Source organism: Macrobrachium rosenbergii, chromosome 5, assembly GCF_040412425.1.
Source record: "Macrobrachium rosenbergii isolate ZJJX-2024 chromosome 5, ASM4041242v1, whole genome shotgun sequence".
NCBI lineage: Eukaryota > Metazoa > Arthropoda > Malacostraca > Decapoda > Palaemonidae > Macrobrachium > Macrobrachium rosenbergii.
In genome coordinates, this window is record NC_089745.1 from 27,746,766 (window position 1) to 27,770,424 (window position 23,659).

Genomic DNA, 23,659 nt, shown 5'->3' on the forward strand with positions numbered 1-23,659 from the left:
TGTTATTGTTCACATGTCTACATCTCACATTCATGTCCCAGAAAGTAGATCCCACATTAGTGATACTAAAAAAAAAAAAAAAACATTCCATTAGAGTAACAATATGAATACCTTATTTACAATATTTTCTCTCCTAGCTTTTAAAAATTTGTCAATAAGTTTCATTAGAGAAAACCAGTCTATCAATACTTATAACTCAAACAAAAAATTAAGATTTTTCATAAAGCTTGCCCAGGATTAGCAAACAAGAATACTAATCTGTAAAAACTTTATTTATTTAAAGCTGTACCCTTTACCTTCAGCTACTTTACTATGACTGCATGAAGGATTCATGACATAGAAATGGTGGCATAGTTATATATATATATATATAATTAAGCTTTTTATATTTCCAATTCTCATTATTATGTGTCAAATTTTTATTTCATTATATAATAAGTTTCTTATTAAAGAACACTGCCATGGGATTTCTCCCTGCTGACAACCCCCACTGAGATACTTGTACTGTATATTTTGCCTCTCAGCTATACACATATGCAGGTAGGATAATGGAGGGGCAATTGCAGGCATTCCATCACCCATCTTGTATTGATAATTTCCCTAGCTTTTACTGAATCCTCTCACTTTTGCCACCAATTTATGCAAAGGCTAACATTTGCTGTTATGAATAGGGTGGTGAAGGTGATTTCAGCGATGGCCTGCTGCTACCTGATCCTATGACCCAGTCCCTATATTGTAACATTTTCATCAACCTTGTCCTATCTCAAGTAAACTGTGTTGATTGTTAATAAATGACTTTGTGTTGTTCTATTCTCCTGCTTGATATTACAGTATAGTGACACCTCAACTTAATGGACAATTGGGGGTCTGCCTCCTTGTAAGTACAGTAATGAAAACTACCAATTAAACAAGATTGGGCTTATAGTTTACACAATACAGTACCCCGAATAAACTCACTTAGCTTTTAGTGTACAACAATTCCATATAAAGTAATTAACAGCTTATCCAAAGTGGAATTTTCATTCATCTTAAATATTAATTCACATCATTCAGTTTGACAGAAATATCTGCCAAGTAAATTGCTTCTAAAAATACTTATGGAACAATGCATTACGGTACTGTACAATTAACAAAAATGTAGACAATTGCATTGGTTACAAGGTATTCAAAATGCACAACAATTATATAAAAACAAAACCATACACTTCTTTGTGGCTGTTTTAACACTATGAAAATCTTCACACTTACTTGACCACCATCCTAGCCTCTGGCAAAATATTTCTATTGACATTTATTTAATGCAGTATAGTACCATAACTAATTTAGTAATACATACAGAGTTACTAATTTAGTAATATATATAGTGTTCATTCATAAATTTTTCAGTGCGTGTGTGATGTGTATACTCAACATGCACCGAGGTACAGTAAACTAAACAAAAACTGTGCATATGCCTGCCTTCCCTTCCCACCTTCCTCTCTCTCTCTCTCTCTCTCTCTTCCAACCATTAGGCAAATAGGTAACCAAAGACGACTAGAGAGCCTGATCATGTATGACTTAGAAATACGACGATTGTGAGGACAACTAATAGAAAGATTCAAAATACTGAAAGGCATAACAAAAGTAGACAGTAACCTCTTCAAATTAAATGAAAGCCAGACAAGAAATAATGGATGGAAACTAGAACTGAAGAGATACAACACATCTCACTGTGGTAACTTCTTCACAAACAAGATATGTGACACATGGAATAAACTGCCACCAGAAGTTTTCAACAGCAACAGTGTGGAAGAGTTTAAAAGAAAGCTAAACAAAATCATTACAGCACTTCAAATGTACAGTGAAATCTGCTCCTAAAGATAAGTGAGCACACACCGTCTCCTCGGATGGACTAAAAAGTCTTTGAGACATCCTAATTCTTGTAACTCTCTCTCTCTCTCTCAAAAATCTTTGTTTTATAAAAAAGAATCTCATATTTGCTTGCCTTTCTCCCTCTCTCTCTATCAAAATTATCTTTTATAAAAAACAACCCACACAAAGAAAAAAAGAGAGGAGAGAAAACACATATTGATTGCATAGTTCATCTTAAAGCAATGCGAGTGTGTATGCATACATACACAAGCATGGACTGAAAAATATTAATGTACAATACCAATACATTACTGTCTTACATACAATACTGTGCTGCAATAAGTAAATGTCAATAAAAACACTGTATCAGAGACAGAGGGGGCACACAGTAAGTAAGAGGCATTTTATAAATTCTGTTATAATAGACACAAACATTTATGGTTTTTTCACACTACTATTTTTGTGTAATTTGGATATCTTGCAAACACACCCAGTAAGTCGGTAAAGTAATAAAATCAGCTACATTTGCTTCAAGCATAAGTACGCAGCTACTGCATTGTATGTATGTATTTTTTTAAACAATTCATTTTGCAGAGATTTCTCTGAAATTGAATACAGTAAATTAATTAACTTTTAAATTGAATGAAAATTATGAATACCACTTATGCTTTATTTACTTAGATGGAATTGTTGTACACTCTAAGTCAAGTGAGTTGCTCCAAGCTACTAATTGTGTAGGTTGTTTGAATTTCTTTATTACCTAATGGATTTTGTCACTTATCAGGAGGGGCAGATGCTAACAATAAAATGTTCATCTCTTCCTTTCTTTGGTGTCTGCACTTCTTATGCTATTACACAGACACTAACAGAAGTGAAATATGAAAACATACAATGAGCAAGGACACATACGTGCCTTACGAAAGTTTGTGTTCATTTATCACTTCATTCTTAAAAAATGTGCCTTACGAAAATTTGTGTACATTTATCATTGCATTCTCAAAAAAATATGAAATTAAACTACAGTTACTGTACAGTATAATAACAATCCATGCAAAATTTATAAGCACTCAAATCATTTTTATGCAACTTACAAACTTGATGTGGTAATATGCACAATACACATAAAATCTTTCTGTACTGACTTTACAACAATAACAATGCCAAAGTCCTTTCGATAAAAAATAAAACCTAAAACTCAGGCTGATTTCTTAGTTGAAGCCAAATACTAAATAACAACCTCACTCCTTACATGTTCATATAAATAAATTTATGAGTAATTTTAATGAGACAAAGCTATAAAAGCAAGTATACAATAAAAATCACACATCTTCCAACCACTCACTAAAACTCTCTTCCATCTTCTTTCTTGTATTTGGGTTTCCTACGTTAACAGTGGGAATAATTTTCTTTGGACGGATGTATTTCACAAATCTCCGAAGTTCATTGTAGCTGGAGTGTTCAGAGTATGGTATACCTGAAAAATTAAAAGGCGAACATGTTTAATTCCAGTTCCCACCCTTGATTACTTACACCCACAAACAAAATCCAGTGAAAACTGGGAGTTTACTTGTGAAAAGGATATTAAGAGGGTAACATGTGCAGCTCCTTGTTCTTTAAAATGATTTGGGAATACAATGCTTTTTAGGTAATTTCTGGGTGCAGTTATGTTTGCAATCCTGACTTGCATCATTATTCATTCTGTAGATCCAAGAAACCATCAATGCTGCTTTTTACGAGGATCTTTAAATTTTGTTCTGTCTCTTTTGCATGCGTTTCTGTTCCATTATTTCTCTTCTGCTGACATCCTGTTCAAGGCCTTACCATGATTTTTGTTTTGTAAGTATAGTATCAGAACTCAAAAAATTATTTTTTCTTTCATACCAACATTTATTTCATCAGAAATCACTGAATGTTTCATAAAAAAAATATTTTATACTAGCCCAGTTAATAGCACTACCAAAAAATAAGTAAAGTACATTAAGGTTTGTGTTTCCTTTAACAAATTCACTCACTGCTGAACGTAAGCAGCATACTTTTAAAGTATTTTTTGAAAGTGTAGTCACTTGTTTCGTCCTCAAGGAGTTACCCCTCATTAGTCCTGGAGCCAAGGGGTGTTTGCATGCATGAAAGGGCCAGAAAATTACATGCTTGATTTAATTAGAGGGTCCACTGGGACACCTTTTCAGCGAGGGTAGACATCCAGAAACCTGGCAGTTATCTTTTTATTCAGGGTTTTCATTGAATTTGATGAAATCAAAATCACTCCCTTTTTTATGTGCATTGGTTACATAAATTGCAATAACTCAGCAATGAAATGGTCTACAGAGCTCGTTCACCTCTCAAAATAAAGCTTAAAGAATGATCTATTCAATGGCTACAAACACAATAAGATTGGTCAACACCCAAGGCCACAAGAGGTCAAAGTATGGCCTTTACTGATGAGAAACTAAAATCTATGACTTTTTATATTGAAATATTTGTGAAAAATAGGTGAATAGAATGAACATTTAATGTTTTTACATACTGGTTAGGTACACCGTAGGAAAGTTTTTTAAATTAGTTGGAAAACTTATTTTCTTACTTTAACCCGTGCAGCAATCAATAAAAGGAATGTATTCCGGATCAATATACTGAGGCATAAGATATATCGGAAACTTCTTGACTTAAGATTATGCTGATGATATAGTTTTGATCTGCGAGGGACCAGAAAAGATGCAGAGAGTGTTAGATTGTCTAGTGAGTGATTGATGAAAGGTTGGTTTGGTTATTAATAGTGAAAAAACTGAAATCATGAATATGAATATTGAAAATGCAAAGGATTGTCTAATTGAAGGCATGGTTGTAAAGCAAGGGGATAAGTTTAAATATTTGGGTACTTATTTAGAAAAGGATGGTTCTCTGAGCACAGAATTTAAGTAAAAATTAAAAAAGACTCACCAGGCAATGGGAATGCTTAAAAATATTTGGAATATAATAGCAATTTTTCTGTGCATACAAAAATCAAAATTTATAAGGTAATGGTTAGGGGTATTTTGATTTATGGGCATGAGTCATGGTGCAGTACAGTGACTTCAGATAATAAATTCTTAGAATTTGGAAATAAGGCTATCAGAAGAATATTAGGAATTAATTGGTGGGGCAGGATATCAAATAGCAGAATTAGAGAAGTAACGGGGGTGCAGCCAGTCAATGAGTATGTTAGATTCTCATGCTGGAAGTGGCTAGGCCATGTGTATAGAAGACAGGGAATAGTACGAGATACACCAGGGTGGGTTGCCCTTGGTAGAAGAGGTAGAGGTAGGCCAATGGAGACGTGGTTAAGGACAATGAGGCGGGAAGCAGGAGATGGGAGACAGTGCTGGGGAGATCTTGAGGAGTTAGCCCGGGACAGAATGTGGTGGTGTGAGTTCTATGATTGATTGATTGATTGATTGATATACATATATATGATTGATTGATATATATATATATATATATATATATATATATATATATATATATATATATATATATATATATATATATATATATATATATATATATATATACATACATACATACATACACACACACACACAGTGGCCTTTAGTAAACACCAGGTCTCATAAATGAAGCACAACTGGGAACTAAGATCACATGTTTCAGTAAACGAGAGGTTAAGCTAACCTGATTTACCCTTTCAGTAACTTCAAATTATCTATTAATGGTAAAAAGGTCATTGCATAATAAGTTTTAACATTATTGCCTTAATGCTAACTCTCACTTTGTTAGACAAGAAAAAAACAGCACAGCAATTACGGCATAGCCTAGCAACCTACTCCTAACTTCTCATCTTGCAAGAGGCCTATTGGCTCCCAATTAAAGTAATATAAGCCTGCCTGTTAAAATTTTAAGAAACAAACTTTTTACTAGGTCTTAAAACTAAGTACTTGGCTTGACTGGTGTTTTGAGAGTGAAAAATGCATAGTTAAACACCATTTCCAGAGCACAACCTGGGGATCGGTGAACTTTTGGGAAGACCTGAGTGCAATGAAGGTGGCCGAAATAGGATGTTGCCACATCTGCACAAGTGAGACGTAGAGCCGAGATAGTCATTGTAGGACCCTGATAAAGATTTTGCAAGTAAGAGTTATATGCCAGTTGTGAGTATATCTCCTGCTGAAATTCAAGATGCTATGAAGTTTGGTCATGGATAAATTTCAAGTACTTCCAAAGACCTTTGATATCCCAATCAGCAAAAACTGAAACCCATTAGTCTTTCAGGTCTATACCAGAACTTCCAACATATCTGCAAGTAATACTAAAAACTACCACCAGTGCTGGATCACTTATGAGGGGCGAGGTCAGGCTGCCGCTGCCACTGCCACCTGTAGATATGTCTGACTTGGTCATGACCACACAACAACTTGGACTCAGGGTCCAGAGGCTCACATGGCCAGTGCTGCCAGTCATCTAGTAGCCAATCTTCTTTATATTTGGAAATGGAGTGTCTAGGATTCATTGAGCCTGGATCTATGCAGTATTTTGGGTTGCTAATATCAAATATGAATGAAAAACTTGAATCTATTGTAGTCTGTTCCTAATACAGTAATGTTGCTACAAACTGGGAAAGAGTAAAAGATTGGTTCGTAAATAAAATAAAAAAGAAGGAAACTTATGCACTTGTACTTACCGTATATATAAACACCACCAAATTTCTTTGGTGACATGTCTGAAAGGACTTCATTATTTTCCGAGTGTTCCCAGCCTGTTGGACGTATAGCTATCACCTCATTGTACTTCGGAGCCATGCTGACAACATAGTCTGACAATGTCTGAAATAAGAATATATTATCAGATAGGTCACTGTACCTCCCTGACATAATTTTAGATTAAACTTATATATGCTCCACTGTATGTGGAGAACTTTGTTGTAAAGTACCAGCTTTACTTATAATAAACTTTTCACAGAACAAAAAATAAAGGATGTGTACAAAGTATACAGCCTGCACTTAACAATCTGGTGTTTACGCTGGCACTTAATAAGGACATGCAGTTACAAAACGCTGAAATTCCTGACTGGAATGTACCACGAAAAAAATTTTATAAATAAGTATATATTTCTTTTTACTCTCTTTTTCATATTTGTATTCTGGATAAAAACTTGTTTTTTACATGAATAAAGGATATCTTTTGATACATGGTACACATGATGAGAAATACTAGTTGCAGAGGTAGAAGGGTCTGAATGTCATGGAGAATGCACATATAAGAAAACTTGGACCAGACAGAAGTTCAAACAAAGTTTGCAAGACAGAAGAGAGTAGAGTGATCCTATGATAAAAGAGAGGAGGGAACTTACTATGTGTCTAACAATAAAGGTGAAATACCGGGTGTAAACAAATAATAACAGTAACAATAAAATCTAATTCACTCTACATAACAAGTCTAAATAAATTAACTAAATGAAAATCCTCTATCTAGTTTCTATCTGCCCCGATACCTTGTCTACACAAAAATGATCAATGATCATAGTCTGAACTACTGTAATTAGTTACAGAAATACAGTACAAGTAATTAAAATGAACATAAACAATAACATGATGAATAATATTAAAATACCTGGGGATGGATCTCATTCATTCTTATGACATGGACCTTTGCACTGAATTTATCTGATGTTAACCTTGAAGTGATTTCTTTATCCTCAAGGCAACGTAAAATTCTCTGCTTATCACTACTAGCCCATATAAGGCAGTCAAGCTCACAGGCGATGGCTCGAAACACACGTTCTTTACCTGTCATTGAACAGAAAGAAAAGACAATGTTGTAATTCCTTTTCAACAATCTTAAACAACTATTTACTCATCCAACAAAAGCATTTTCCCAAATATGTGGCAACATTTCAGGGAGAAGATTTCATCAATCAACTAACTGCTGAGTCAATGCTAGAGAATTTCTTAATCTGCATCACAAACTAGAACTTTAATTTTTCTAAGATAAACTCTCTTACATTGAACTAATCTTTCCCTTAAAAGCATTCCACAGCCTCTTAAAAATCATGACAATATTTATCCCTCTGATACTTCCGACAATTTTGTTTGTTGTGACTAATAAGCTAAGTTAGTGTAATCAGTAATATTCTCTTGAAAAGATGACCATGGTGTTCTCAAATGTTCATCATTTCAAGAAAGTATTACTGATTACACTAACTTAGCCTATACTGAAGTCCCTCAGATCTGTGTACCTGCTGACTGGCTAACAACTCCCAAAGAATCATATACTTTTAATTACAATCTTCATTTTCTCATTCCTTTTTAATGTATTTTTCAGTAAAACTATGCTTACTTTGTTTGGATCTTGCTGTCTCTTCATCAGACCAGAGTTATTTTCATAAGTTCCTGTAAGTTTCCTTTATTTCTAATTGTACTGAGACAATTTTGCAATAATTTTATTTTCTTTCTTTGAAGTGTTAATATTTGTCAATATTTTTGTCTGACTAGCAAGAGATGTTAGTTAATTAGCATTGTGTTTTCTGATTTGTGACCATTATTTTTTATGAAGCAATTTTTTTTTATATTTATTTAGGAAGTACAAAGGGTTAATTAACATCAACAATTTGTATCACAGATTTATGTGATGGTTTCCTGTTTCTTCCCTATTCATATTTTATATATATACTGCTGTTCACTGCTTGGTTGTAATACATTACATTTATTATTATAGTTTTTACATGATTTCCTTGCTTTTTTAAAGACAATTTAAAGATTAATGTTTAATGAGAATTTTCTTCAATTTTTGAATTCTTGATTTTACTGAAATTCACCTTATCAGATGTAAAATGCTAGTAATTTGCTCTACATTTTACATTTGTCAAGACAACATTTTGAGTGGTGAGGGAGTTTCTACATGGCATATTATTAGCGACTATGATTGCATCAGCTTGTAAAGTAAGCATAATTTTCATGGATCTCAGACAGCAGGCCGAGCTTTTTGTCTCTAGCTAGGAAGTGTGAATACATGTGCCAGTCTACATGAGGCAACTGATCTGTTCTGCCAGTGGCTTATTATGTCTGGGAATCATGTACTATACACAAATAAGCATTGTTTAAGTAATAATGAGTTCAGTTTGCAAAAAAAATTGGTTTTAATGCAACTAACATGATATAGAAATTATATTTCCATATACAGCACTCACCAATAGTATAAGATCCTACAGCAATAAAGGATTTTGGATTTTTGGTGATATGAGTGGTGGCAATATTAACACACTTCTCTATGATTTCATCCTGGCTTGGGAAATTATATGCAGGATTACAATACCTGGAAAAGAAGGGCACAAAGTCAAATATTATTATTTTTACTCAGAGCATGAACCCTATTCATATGGAACAAGCCCACAGGAGCCATTAACTTGAAACTCAAGCTTCCAACGAATATGATGTTCATTGGAAAGTAATAAGAAATGATGAGAGATCAGTTATTAGGATAGAAAAATAAATTAACAAAATAAATAAATATATAAAAATGTAAGTAAATGATTAAAATACAAGGAGAACCATTTTTGGGTAGTAATGTGATGCAACTCTACTTAAAATTTTAAGTTCCAATTGCATACATCCTCAGGGAGACTGTTCTACATTTCTGAGAAGTTTGGCAGTGAGGCACATTTACTGCATATTGGAGCTGCTGTTCAGCATATCTGGTTGCTCTCGTCAGGTAAAGAGCATCAGGGATCAATTGTGAATGTGATAGATCGCTGTTAAAATGCAACTTATGAAAAATTGACAAATACGAGACCATCCACCAATGGTCCAAGTCACAACTACTAATGACACAAAAACAAAAGCAAAATCATTACTCAAATGAAGTGGCTGTCAATGATAAGCATTTAGAGAACCTGGAAAAAATAATCTAACCAAAACTTTTCCCATTTATCAAGTTAAGCAAATAACAGATTTTGATGCAAGAAAAACCTATTTTTGGCGGCTGCTGTGAGTCCTTAAAGGAGTTACTTTCATGGTCCCCCTAAGGCTCCACAAGACAAGACCAACCAATCTCAAAGAATTCTCTTATACTTGGTCTCAGCCAGAATAGTGCTTGTTACCACAATAACAGAATATAAAGGACTCTGGACAGGAGGGTTCTATTCCCTGTCCACAACGACTGCCTCAGTTTTCCAGCCATCCTACTCACACGTGACAAAAGCGCATATGTCGGCTATCTTCCTCATTATGTACACTGTTCTGTCTGAGAATTCACTATTCCTCAAGTTCTGCTCTGGAAACAGTGTTTGGCTGCGCATTTGTTGATCACTGTAACACCACTCAAGCAAAGTACAGTACATAGTTTTAAGACCCACTGAAGAGTTTTAGTTGTTAAAATTTTAATAGGTAGGCTTGGCTATACTGTATTTGTCAAAATTGGGCCCCAGCAGGTCTTCTGCAAGGCAAGAAGTCAAGAATAGATCGCTAGGCTATGCTGTAATTGCTTTGTTGTTGTTCCCTCTGACAGTGATAATTAGCATTAATGCAATGATATTGTATTAGACAATTTTGTTATGAAACTCACTAGTCAATGATTTTTTCTAACAATGATGGATAATTCATGAAAGGGTAAATTGGGTTAGCCTAACTTTTTGCTTACAAAACAGTCATGATTGTAGTTCCCTATCGTGCTTGATTTCCAAGTGCTGTTGTTTATTAAAGGGCAAGTATTTCATTTGTAATATTTTATAGGCAGTTCCCAGTTATCGGTAATCCGGTTTTATGGCGCATGTCTAGCAACGAAAATCGGCGATTTTCAGCACCGATTTTCAGTTATCAGCACTGATAATTCGGTATTGGTGCCGATGCATGCCTAACAGAGGCACTGATCTCCAGTTATCGCTGCCATACACCGGTTATCGATGCAGATACCCTTAAGCGCCAAAAAATGACGATTTTCGGTTATCAGTGATTTTCCCTTATCGTCACGCCATCAGAATGGAACCCCAACTGATGACAGGGACTGCCTGTATTCAGACCAAACGGATTTTGATATATAGAAAGTCCCCCAGTTATTCTTAATATCGGGGTTCTCTTCAAGTGTTACAGGAAATACATTCATGCGGATCTACTTCCAACAGGTATTACTCCGCCGATAGCAACATCACAGATGTTGAGAAAAATTGTTGTGATGCTTGTGCTTGCCTTTTTCCTAAAGGAATACAAGAGTACTTTTTCAAAATGGTGAGCTTTGTCAAAGAAATTAAAATCTTGGAGATAATGAGATTATATAAATTTAGTACAATAATTCCAACAATTAATTATTTTAAATATATACCAACTAACATAGCATAGAACCTTGCCCAGCACTTGGGAGCAGACAAGGTAATCAAAAGTTATGAAATATGTAGAAATACATTGTACGGGTATCCATTTAGTTTTGTCTTAATTAAGTTCAGAAGCATTTGTGAGTAAATCCTTTAAGGCAATGTTGTTGTAGTTATTGTGAATTAGCATTATTGTAATGTTCATACTTTGACAGAGAGAAATACATCAGCAGGATGTGTACAGCAGTTTTTTTTTTTTATGTAATAGGGAAGGTGGTGAAATATGCGGGATAAACCTATAGACTTTAACAGCAGGTTTCTGGCAAATGGACTCCACAGTTGTAGTTCAGGTATTCATTTTGGTATTTCTCTTGTTGCCAACATTCCGACCAGCCCAATGGTCATTCCAAGACAGGTGAGACGATTCTGGAAAAAAAGGGGTGTGGGTGGCAATATATACATAGGGGACAGTGCTGTGGGCAGGAGCAGCACTAAATTCTCATTGGCTGCCAGGGCGTTATTGTTGCTGAGCAAAGCCTTCTCCCTGATCCCGATGGTGGCAGCCTAACCCCCGTGTGAGTGCTGGAAAATGTGGGGGTGGTAGTTCTGGGAGGATTGCTGCCAGCAGATAGAGGCTTCTCACTGGTTTGCATGCCAGACACACTAGCAGACCATGCCCTTCATGCTGATGTTGGGAGAAAAAGTCTCCTGTGTGGTATTTCAATGGGGCTTCCTCTCTCCCGGTGTGTAGGGTGTCAAGGAGGCATAGGTGACAGTGGTTGGTTGTATGACCAATGACTTTAGTATTTGGGATAATGTCACATCTTTTTATTCTGATGTTATGTGTGGTCCTGCATGAGAATATATGTCACCTTCCTGAGCATGGCTGGGGATCCTCTTGGAAAAGTACATGGTAGTCATATTAATGTAAGCACTCATTCTCTTTAGGGGATCCAGCATGGAGGGGGCCAGGTTATTCTTCATCACCAGGCTGCTGGTTCTTCCATTTCTGTAATACTATATAAAACATGCTTGAACTTCTTCCCTGGGTCAGATGGCTGATGTGTCTTTCAACGATGGAATGAGGGTGTGCTTCTTTATATCAACTGTGGAACATGTCCCAAAAGAACAGCTTGATGTCATCAGGAGTGGTGAAGTGACGTTCCTGATGGTACCATCCCTCCATTGGTCTTCTAATGCACCTGTCAAACTCATGATTTCTATGCATACAAATGAATAAATATGAGAGAATTGCAAAAAAAAAAAAAAAGATACACCTAAATTCAGGAGGCATCAGCAGAAAGCATGAAAGAATTTGCTCCTCGCTGAAGCATTGGGTGGTCAGAAGATTCCACAACTGCACTAAGTATATTATTCCTCCTTTCAGATGTAGCTCAAATAAAACTAGCAAATTGAGTAGTATTAAACCTGACACTTAAAAACAACACTTTTTACTTACAGCCAAGCTGGAGTCAGCCATTTAACTTAAAACAAGGTGGATATTGGTAGTTGGCTACTGACGGAAGGGGAAGAATCCCCTCCACCCAGTTGGTACACATTTAGTTTACTTTCTGGCCGCCCATATAATTGTGTATCATCTGATCTTGTACATAATCCTTAAAATTTTGTCCCAAAACATGATTTTATCATATATATATATATATATATATATATATATATATATATATATATATATATATATATATATATATATATATATATATATATATATATATATATATATATATACACATACATACATACATATATATATATATATATATATATATATATATATATATATATATATATATATATATATATATATATTATATATATACATACATACATACATACATACATACATACATACATACATACATATATATATATATATATATATATATATATATATATATATATATATATATATATATATATATATATATATAACTGAATCATGAAAATATGGAACGTGATGAATATATAAAGATAAAATCCACGAAGGAAACGGAAACACTGGAGTGCTGCGAGGCCTTTCGACGCTATGTCCTTTACTTAGCAGACTGGATTTTATTTTTATTTATATATACATTATATATATATATATATATATATATATATATATATATATATATATATATATATATATATATATATATATATATATATATTTATATATATTTATATTTTGTTAAGTGCAAGATGCATTTTTGGTAGATTATAAGAAGTTGTCCTTTCTTCGCCTGTCCCACTTCTGGCAGATACCACTGATAATACATATTACATCTACATTGGGTTTTAACTAACAAATGGGCCTATAAGCAAAAATTCAGTAGGTTAAATGCAAATCTTCACACATTCAGACAGGCTTATAAAAGTTGAGGCTTGTTCAAGAACTCGTTACTGTTTTTTTTAGATTTAACAACTATTTACTATTGTGTGCAAGACACTGGCATAAACAACAGAAAGTATGGTCATAAAGAACCAAATCGAAAAACAGCTATTTGCCTATGTTAGCTACTGTAACTAACTTACCTTTGTTAAGTATTGCATGACAGTTGTCGATCTGTTAAAAACTTACTAATTTTCCATGGTGATTTCCATTAATAAAAATAAAATAAAGTTGTATTCATCCTTCACATAATAGAGAATAGTGTTAATAAAGTATGCCACTAAATTTAAGGTTGTAGCTGTGGCTGAAAAAACAAATATGTGCAGGCCAAAAAATGTTTTGGAAGAGGCAAATGCAATATCCAAAACTGACTAAATCACACCTTTACTTCGTTTAATTTACTGAATGTATACATAAAGTAAGTTGCATTTTTAAACCCACCTTTGATAATTTATTAAGAAGTGAATTTCTGAAATATGTTTCATTTAGCAACAAATGGTAGTGATCATGCCTGTGAAATGCAATCAACTAATGATTTGTGAACATCACCAGAATGTAAACGGCACATGATCGCTATGTTCATAAATTATATGATAAAAATATAACAATAATACATGAAATATAACTGCATATAGTAAATCAAGCAAGTTTTATTAAAAATTATCATTATTTTCAATACAGCTGTATTATTTGACTTTCAAATGGATATCTGTCATGTAACAACCTGACTGAGGCCAATAGTCTCTCTCTCTCTCTCTCTCTCTCTCTCTCATGTGCAAGTTCGAACACAATTTTAACTTGCAACCCTGTCTGTTCGTATTTCTGAGTGTTCGTAAGTAGGGTGGTGACTGTACATACTGTATGATTATAATCAACAACCATCACATTTTCAACTGAAAACTTGATGCAAATAGCAATTAGCTAGTTTGGTTTCCTTTATCTGTAACATAATATACTGTACAAATAAACTTTGCAAAAAAAAACCAAACCCATTTTTCCTCTTGCACCTAACACTACAAAAAAAGTTAAGTACATATTACTTTCTTTTTCCTATTGTGCTTAAACATTACAATAAAGGAGGTTTACAATCCTCTTCCTCCTCTCCCTCCTCCGACACCACTGTATTGTCAAGGCCCTGTACCTCCCTGATATCTAGAGGGTCCTAGTCATCAACAGGTGGCAAGGAGACATCAGATTTCTCACTGGAAGAACCTGGCACATCAACATCAACAAAGGGAATTTCCTTCAGCTGAAATTCCTCTATTTCCTTCTTGCAATCATTCAAAGCCTCAACAGAAGTCTTCATGTTACAAAGCCCATGTCGAATCTTGAATTGAAACAGCCAACCTTTGGATGCCTTAAAGTCTGTGACCATATATACAAGCCTGCAAACTTCATAGCTCCAGCCTTTAACTCAACACTGCAATGTGCACATCTGCCTCCCTTTGCTGATGAAACCAGATCAAGGCTGACTGTTCTATGTCCACATGTTAGCCTTTAGCCATGACCAAGTTCCTCGTTGGACAAGTCGGTAGAGTTCTCGGCTAGCACTCTGCTAGGCCAGAGTTTGAGTCTCTGGCCGGCCAATGAAGAATTAAAGGAATTTATTTCTGGTGATAGAAATTCATTTCTCGGTATAACGTGGTTCAGATTCCACAATAAGCTGTAGGTCCCGTTGCTAGGTAACCAATTGGTTCTTAGCCACATAAAATAAGTCTAATCTTCGGGCAAGCCCTAGGAGAGCTGTTAATCAGCTCAGTGGTCTGGTTAAACTAAGGTATACTTTTTTAACTTACAGACCTGACTCCTGGACATCTTTCCAAAGTCCACTGCATACTTCAGCTTATCCTGGGAAGTCTTGATATGCAAGGTTGACCATGCAATGCCATATTCATTCATGATGCATGTCATAGACCACTTTGCCTTGATTTCTAGTTCATCCTGAAGGGTCAACACCTTCTTTGCCCTCTTAGGATGAAGTGGGGCCATATAAATAATACGTAGCAACACACACACAACTAATAGCACTGCCATGCTGCAGGCACTGCAATGAAAGCTAAGTGTTTTTGGGTAAAGCATGGCATATCACAGACACCCACAAACGATTCAAACAAGCAACTGATCACCCATGACAGCACAAAGGGAAAACACTCTTGTTACTGAGTGCACTGATACTTTCTGGATGTAGCCAATTGGAGAAAGATACGTTTCTGACACTATCTGTCTTCCATTAAAAAGCACAAAATCACAATGTGTACTAACGTATGCATTTTCCCCAATATGGGCAGTCCCTGTATAATGGCAATCCGGTTTACGGTGCTTGTTTAGCGATGAAAATCGGCAATTTTTGGCGCCGAAAATCGCCGATTTCCACTTATCAGTGCCGATAATTGGGTACTGGCGCTGATACATACCTAACAGAGGAGCCGATAACCAAAAATCGGTGCTCTTTGGTGCTGATAAGCCCCAAAAATCCCCGATTTTCGGTTATCATCACACCCTCAGAACGAAACCCCCGCCGGATAACCAGGGACTGCCTGTAGTGGGAAAGGTTACAAAAAAACCCCAAGTACTTGACTATCCATGCACCTTCTATCATATGCTACTGAACTGATGACTTATCTGTATCAGACAATTGAAAGCAATAAACAAAGTGACGTATGATGACATATTAAGTGAAATCATGGTTTTCAGCCAATAACAATTGTGAAAGCTCAACCGCCTCTCTCTCCCTCATTTACTTTGTCATTTTTACTGGTTTTTTCATTTTATGCAGTGAAAATTACTATACAACAAAACACCAAGAAACAGAAAATGAGACATGATAGGGGAAAAAGGGAAGATAGGTTTGTGAACTGTTATTAGTGTGTTTGTTATAGGCTATAAGTATGAATGTTTCTTACCACCTTATGGGTTGTTTTCTCTCTGTTTACATGTGTTACTGTTATTAGCTGTACTGTACATATGTACAGCAAGGGGTTTCTTGGAGCAGTATCAGTTGTTGGGGCTCTGCTCTCTTTTTTAGTGCATTGTGCATGATTATTTTATTATTAGTTACAGTACAGTAATACCCTTTTGCAAAATGTGAAAAAACATAAATGTCTTATTGGCTGCACATATGTACAATAAGGTGTTTCTTAGCATACTATTGGTTGTTTTTCTCTCTTTTTTTTTGGCATTGTGGATGATTATTTCCCTACAAGTTGCAGTGCAATGCTGTAATATCCTTTAATAAAGTGTGGAAAATGCATAAACATAAAACACATAAAAGAAAAAAAGCTGTAATGAAGTCAAACACCTGCCTATCCTTCTCCACCCATCCCACTGCATTCCCAACCCCAACCCAACCCAGGAAACACCTCCCCCGGCCACCCGCCCTCCCTAACAACCCCTTCTGTGAGTGCTTATTCCTGTACACTAGAGCCTTACTGCCACTCCCCTCCCATGGCACCCATCCTTCTGACCCCCTCACCCACCTGGAAACTTTTTCCAGCCTCCCAACCTCACCCCCTCAACCCTTTCTCAGCCTTTTTGAGTGTAAGCAGTGTTACCAACTTTACAGAAGGTGAAATTCGATTATTGAAGGATTACTGTATATGCTTCTCAATAGTCAATTTCTCATCAGAGGTCACACCTAAAATTTTATAACAGTCACTGACATTTAAAATTATAACATAAATGTAAATCCAAATGCAAAGGCAAAACTATTCTGCACTATATGTATTTCATCATAATCATCTTTAACTGTCTAAATAATAAAATTCACCATATTTTAAATTTTTTATCACAAAGATGGACGAAAATTGTTTTCTTTAGGGATGTGATGAAGAATTTTTAAAACTACATATGGCAAACTATAAAACTAATAATAATGAATCACAACAAAATTTCTTCCAATGGGTAGTACTCCTACAGGCTACATAAGTACACTTAAACCAGGGTTTTTTTACCATGGCAGTTAAAATACTCACGTCGTGTCTAGATAGAGAGTATCAACATTGCAGTCCCAAAACACTGGATATGACTCCATCTTAGGGTGAGCTCTGAAATCCCCTACATGGAGGATTGTGGTACCAGTTGTTAGTCTAAATAAAAACATCACTGAACCGGGACAACTGAAAAAATTAAAAGATATTTTTTAATCACAAACAATATAATCATTGCACCTCATCTTGCTTTCAACTGCATAATACACTACCATGAAAAATATTTCACTGAAACATTACAAATTATTCATCTCACAGGTAATGGCTAAAATTTTAGACACTCATCAGTAAAGTCCAACATTAAAATACCTACTGGTTTGCATCCAGCAATGTGACTTCAACATTGGATATAACCTGTGGTGTATCCATAGGAAGAATTTTTATGTACTGCATTGCTACACCTATTTTTAATTTCACCAGATTACCTGAAAGAGAAAAATATACTTTGTACAGTGTATACATTCAAAATGTCTTTATTAAAATACCGTATATGCCAGCATGCAAGGCGACCTTTTAACCTTAAAAAATCTGCTCCAAATGGGAGGTCATCTCATATGCCAAGTATGAAAAGCAAACTTTTAATCCTGCCAAGATTTTTAATGATAGGCTAACCCCTGAAGTGTCGATAGTTGTGTCAGTACAGTAGTCAACTACCATCACAACTATAAACTGTAAACAAAGCAACTGTAATAACGGTAAAAACTGTAGGGAATTCAAGTGAATCACTAGTGACACAACTACCGATACTGTAAACAAAACAACTGCAATTACAACAATTACCATACGTAATTACCATAATTAGACATTAGGATGAGCGAGCTCTCACTTTGTTGCTCGCTTTATCCAGGGTACCATTATTATAAGGCAATAATATTAGACATTTTTATTACTGATACTTATACAATGCCCTTTTAACATTGATAGATAATTTGAAGTTACCAAAAAGGTAAATTGGGGGTCTAATTTTCTTGTTTACGAAACAGCCATGTTCGTAGTTCCAAGTCGTTCTCAACTTATGAGCCTTGTTGTTTATTAAAGGGCAATATTTCCCTGGTAGTATTTTATAATCAAACTACAGTGGACCCCGCCTACTTGTGGTTCAGGATTCATGGCTTCACCTACTCGCAGATTTTTCTGTGGAACATATATACAATACTGTACACATTATTTGTGGAAAATTTGCCTATTCGTGGTATTTTTTATAAAGAAATATCCACTAATTACTGCATTTTCATATCATTCTTATGACTAAATGCATTTTGTGTGATAAAACACTCAGTTATAAGCATTTTTTGAGGCTTTTTGGTGTTTGAACTATCACAATAGACAGTTATGTGTTTTTAGAAGGATGAAAAGTATTTGCAGATTTTAGCTATTTAAGGGGGGTTGTGGTACGCATCCCCCCTCAAATACCGGGGGTCGACTGTAAAGGGTTTTGTGATATTGATAGTTCCCCATTTATCCTTAATATCGGGGTTCCTTCCAATTTTAAAGGAATACAGTAAAACCCCCTTATTCGCCGACTCACACATTCACGGATTTCTCTGTGGAACGTATCTACCCTTTATTTGCAGAAAATTTGCCCATTTACGGTATTTTTCACTGAGAAATATTTATTAATTACTGTATTTTAATCTCATTTTCATGACTAAATGCACTTTTTGTGACAAAACTATTAAAATACTCAGGTAATGCTCAAGTTACGATAATTTACCTTATGATAATTCGATTTTGCAATGGGGAAAGTAATTAATACCGACAGACAATATTATTTATAATATATATTTAAATTTCATGCGGGCGCAGGCAGCAGCATAATCAGGCAGTGAGAGAGACCAAATTACATTAGACAACTTTTCCTCCATCTCTTTATCCCATCTAGTTAAAAAAGTAAAAGAGAATGATAAAAGTATTGTTAGTAACGTTATACTCTTGCATAAATGCGTACAGCCATAAACAACAGACCAAGAAACTGTTGTTTTGCTAATAACTGAATCGGATAACAGCCGTTTACCTGGTATTTCAACTATCATATGGTAATAAACAATTACTGTAGCTTATAGCACAAATGACATTTAGTAGAACAGGACTGATATATTTTTACATTACGTATACCCTTATTCGGTATGGATAAAAGATTGTCAACGAAATATACTGCTAAATTTATGCTGCAAGTTGTAGCTGAAGCTGAAAAAACATTGTTCAAGCTGCTAATGACTATACTGTAAAGTATCGTGCATCGGAAACATGGATGACACTCAGTCGTAATTAAAATTGGAGAGAAAGTATTTTAATCAAAACTACTGGTCATGAAAGAACAAATTACTGTTATTTTTACACTGATAAACGATAGATACGTAAAGCTCATGTTATGATGAAATCACGTGAAAATAGCGAACGAAATCTTGAATTTTTTTTTACATAAAACAAACGTCCCCAAACGGCCATTGTCATCTAATAACGAAAAAACAGATAAATTAATTTCACATCGAGACATATTTTAGTTGTATTTCGACTTAAAAACACTTCGTACAACGAAAAATAACTTTGCCCCATATAAATAAAATATCTAGAGATTCATTTGCCCCATATAAATAAAATATCTAGAGATTCATTTTCGCTAACTAGAAGCAAGAAAAGTGCTCTGAACTCAATTAAATACGGCGAAATAAACACGACATAAACGATTTTCAAACCAAACCATTGATCGCTATGACTGCAATTTATAATATGAAAGCAATTTAAGAATATATATATACAATATTACTAGATACAGTGAATTAAGGCATAACATTTTAAAAGATGCATATTCGTTATGTTGACGTTTGTATAATACGATATGTGAATACAGAGTACAGTATAACGTAGGATATGCTACTGTATATGTATACAATGTACCATAGTGTAGGCTAAGCTAAATCTTGTTATTCAATTTCTCTTTGCACTGAATTATCATAAGTCACTTTCCCTGAACCTCCAGAATTAGCTGATATTAATAATTACTATACTATGTATGTATAGAGTATACATTACAGTGTAGGCTATGCTACCATATATGTATACATGATACCGAATACCCTAGTGTAGGCTAGGCTATGTTCGAGATACGTTTTGGCATTTACGTTTTTTTCCAACAAACGATGGTTTTTCTGGATCGGGTCCCGTGTCACCGGTGAAATAGTCCATTCAGCACTTATTTCTAGGTAATTCCGTTGCTAGATACCAGAGAAAGCTAAATGAAATGCTGGAGTTACTACCCCAGAGCGAGCTCCACTAGATGGAGTCGTGTATGGAAAGGGTGAACTACAAAAACACGGAACCTTATCCTATAGAGATTCCCAATGTCAAAAGTCCCAACGAGAGAGGTGCCGATACAAGCCCATGCACTACTCGCGGACTGTATACAAGGCAACACTAGCCGCATTCCATTTTAGCACGTTTTTAGTTCTCACGTAATTTCGTTGTGATCCTTATTTTGTGCTCTATTTTGGTTTTTTTATGGCATCCTCGCAAGGTTCTTCTTCAATTACTTGAGTACCAGTGTTTTGTTGTTTTTTAGGCGATTGAGGCTTCTTATTTTCCTTTAGTTTAATAATTAAAGGAATTTATAACGCCCGTCTCGATCTCCTCTCACGTCATCTCTTGACCTCTCTTGGTCTTGGATCGGCATTTTTGTTTTGTGTTTTTTATTTGTATCCCTTTTTATTTGGGATGTTTTACCAGTAATGATCCCTAACTTTAGTGGGTTTGATTAATTTTTGTTTGTTCTGTACCCATTTACTACGAGAAGTGCTGTTTAGCGTTTAGGCTACGAGCTACCCCCTCGGGCCCATTCGCTTTTTATCATGGCTTCATTACGAGAGTGATTTTTATTACGGAAGTGATGTTTAGCGTTTAGGCTACGAGCTACCCACTTGGGCCCATTCGCCTTTTATCATGGCTTCATTACGGGAGTGATGTTTAGCGTTTAGGCTACGAGCTACCCCCTCGGGCCCATTCGCTTTTTATCGTGGCTTCATTACGAGAAATGTTGTTGAGCGTTTAGGCTACGAGCTTCCCCTCGAGCCCATTCGCTTATTATCATGGCCTTATTATGCTTTATTTTTGTCACTCACTTCTCTTAGCCTTTGGGATCTTATTTTCATTGGTACTGTTATGGTTTTTACTTTGTTTTCATGATTTTGTTTATTTTGTGAATTTTGTGTTCCCTTCCTGGTCAAGTGCTGTCTTGTTGTTTAGGCTACGTGGTTCCCCTCGGCCTATTTCGCTTCTTATTTTGGCTTTATTTTTGTCTTGTTTTAGACTCACTTCTCTAAGTGTATGGGAACATGATTTTCATTGTTACATTTAATTTTTGACCTTGTGCTTGGATGCTTTTGAATTTTGTTAATTTTGGGATACTTTCTTTTAACTGGAGATCGGTCATGTCCCTTCACGTCCATGTTGTGTTGGGCCTGCCTATCCTCCTACATGTACCTTATAGACAATTTTTGTTTTATTATGATTTTTTTTTTTGAGTTATTGGTTAGCCTTTACCCCTCTCCTAGGCTTCCTTCCTTTACATCACCTCAGTTAGGTTAGCCTAGGGGTTGGCTGTAACACTTTTTTCCTTCGGGGGAAAAATTCGTTAAGGGAGGGGACGATCTCGATCTGCACGTATGAGTTTTCATGTCGGTGATCTCGTTCTGTACATGTGTTTTATGTCTGGTGCTTCCCTTTGTTTGGCTTTGACTTGGATATATTGCCTCACGTCCACCCTCTCCCTGTTTGGCTTTTTCACTTAGGCTAATGTTCCTAATAAGTTAAGCTGGAATAGCGAGGGTTTACCTGTAGCCTATCTTAGTTCAATCCTTCTTTGGGTTGCTTACCAATGGTGACCGGGAGTGCTCTCCCACTCCTGTTCACATTTCTTTTACCGACTATATATATGTTATTTTGTGGTTTCGAGAGTCCCCTTCTCTCCCTTTTATCCTTTGCTCTCTCTCTCCCTTGGTTTGTTTTCAAAGTTTGTTAACTTTCCAAGGCTTGAGAGCAATTATCCTTATTTTATGTCGTAGCCTAAATCCCCTCCTCTGCATTGATTGATTGTCCTTCGGTGTGTCTGAGTTGGCACTCCACCTGGACCTGGAGGTGACCAGGAGTGCTCTCCCCACCCTGTTCACACTCCTTTTATCTTTCTTTTGCTCTCCTGGCCGTAGAGGTTTTGCCCTTCCTCTCTTTTTCTCTCGCTCTTGTCGTGCAACACAGCTTACATAGCGAGGGGATCTATGAGAATCTCTGGGCGCCCGGGAGTGCTGTCCCACCCTGGTCGTTGCTTTGGGTTATCAACCTCCTGGCCTATCCTTCCCCCTTCCTTTTACGTCGACTATTTCCCTTCGTGGTGCTTCCTACATGTTCGCACCTCACTGTTGGGATCTCATACGAGGCCAGTTAGCGTTCTCCACCTAACTGTCTTCTGCTTTATTTACTTTCGGCGTTCCCCCTCCTTTTGCTACTACCTGTTCGGTGTTTCGTTATCTTGTTGGCGCTCTCCTTGCTTACTGCTACGGCGGTTTTAGTGTTTAGCGGTCGGCGTTTATTCCCCCCACCGCTATCACGCCGTTCAGGATATCCTCCTCCGGGTTTTTCCTCTCCTGGCTCGGAGTGCGCCCACTTCCAACAGTTCATAACCTTCCCACATTTTGTTCAGACATAATCGCTTCGGAATGTTCCGTTGACTCTGTTTTTATGTCTATGAGTTTTTGTCCTGTTAGCCCGGTTTTCTCTCCGGTTTTCTCCGGGGTTTTCCTGGTCTGACTAGGCTATAGCTGCTACGGTACTCTGCTCCGGCATCCGTTCCAGCATGCCCCTTTTCTCATACGTTTTCGGCTGGTTTTGTCAAGTGCAGGAATGCTCCGCTATCCTACAACAAACCAGCGGTCACGAGTCTATAGCTCCCATTCCGTGCGCAGTCTGTTTTGGATTTATAGTTTGGCATGGAAGGTTATGAAGTACGCTATGCTCTCCTCGAGCAGGCTTCTTGATGAACCCGTAGGTTTTATATATACCTGTCGGTTTCGTCTCCGCCAAACTTCGCCTCATGTGACTTATTCTTGACTCGGAAGGTTGTTAAGTACGCTATGCTCTCTCCGAGCA

General features: G+C 36.1%; 1 protein-coding gene across 6 annotated transcripts in view; it reads right to left on the minus strand.

Moving 5' to 3' along the window:
* Positions 1-254: 254 nt before the first annotated feature.
* Positions 255-23,659, minus strand: part of LOC136838628 (DNA cross-link repair 1A protein-like) — a 105,324-nt gene continuing 81,919 nt past the window's right edge. For all 6 annotated transcript variants that reach the window (XM_067103909.1, XM_067103912.1, XM_067103911.1 and 3 more), the window contains 6 exons: positions 17,838-17,949; positions 17,510-17,653; positions 9,029-9,153; positions 7,453-7,628; positions 6,524-6,665; positions 255-3,325 (listed from right to left, as the gene is read on the minus strand). In XM_067103909.1, coding sequence (XP_066960010.1) covers positions 3,171-3,325; positions 6,524-6,665; positions 7,453-7,628; positions 9,029-9,153; positions 17,510-17,653; positions 17,838-17,949 — 854 coding nt within the window. In that variant the 3' untranslated portion in view covers positions 255-3,170. The remainder of the gene's footprint in view (positions 3,326-6,523; positions 6,666-7,452; positions 7,629-9,028; positions 9,154-17,509; positions 17,654-17,837; positions 17,950-23,659) is intronic.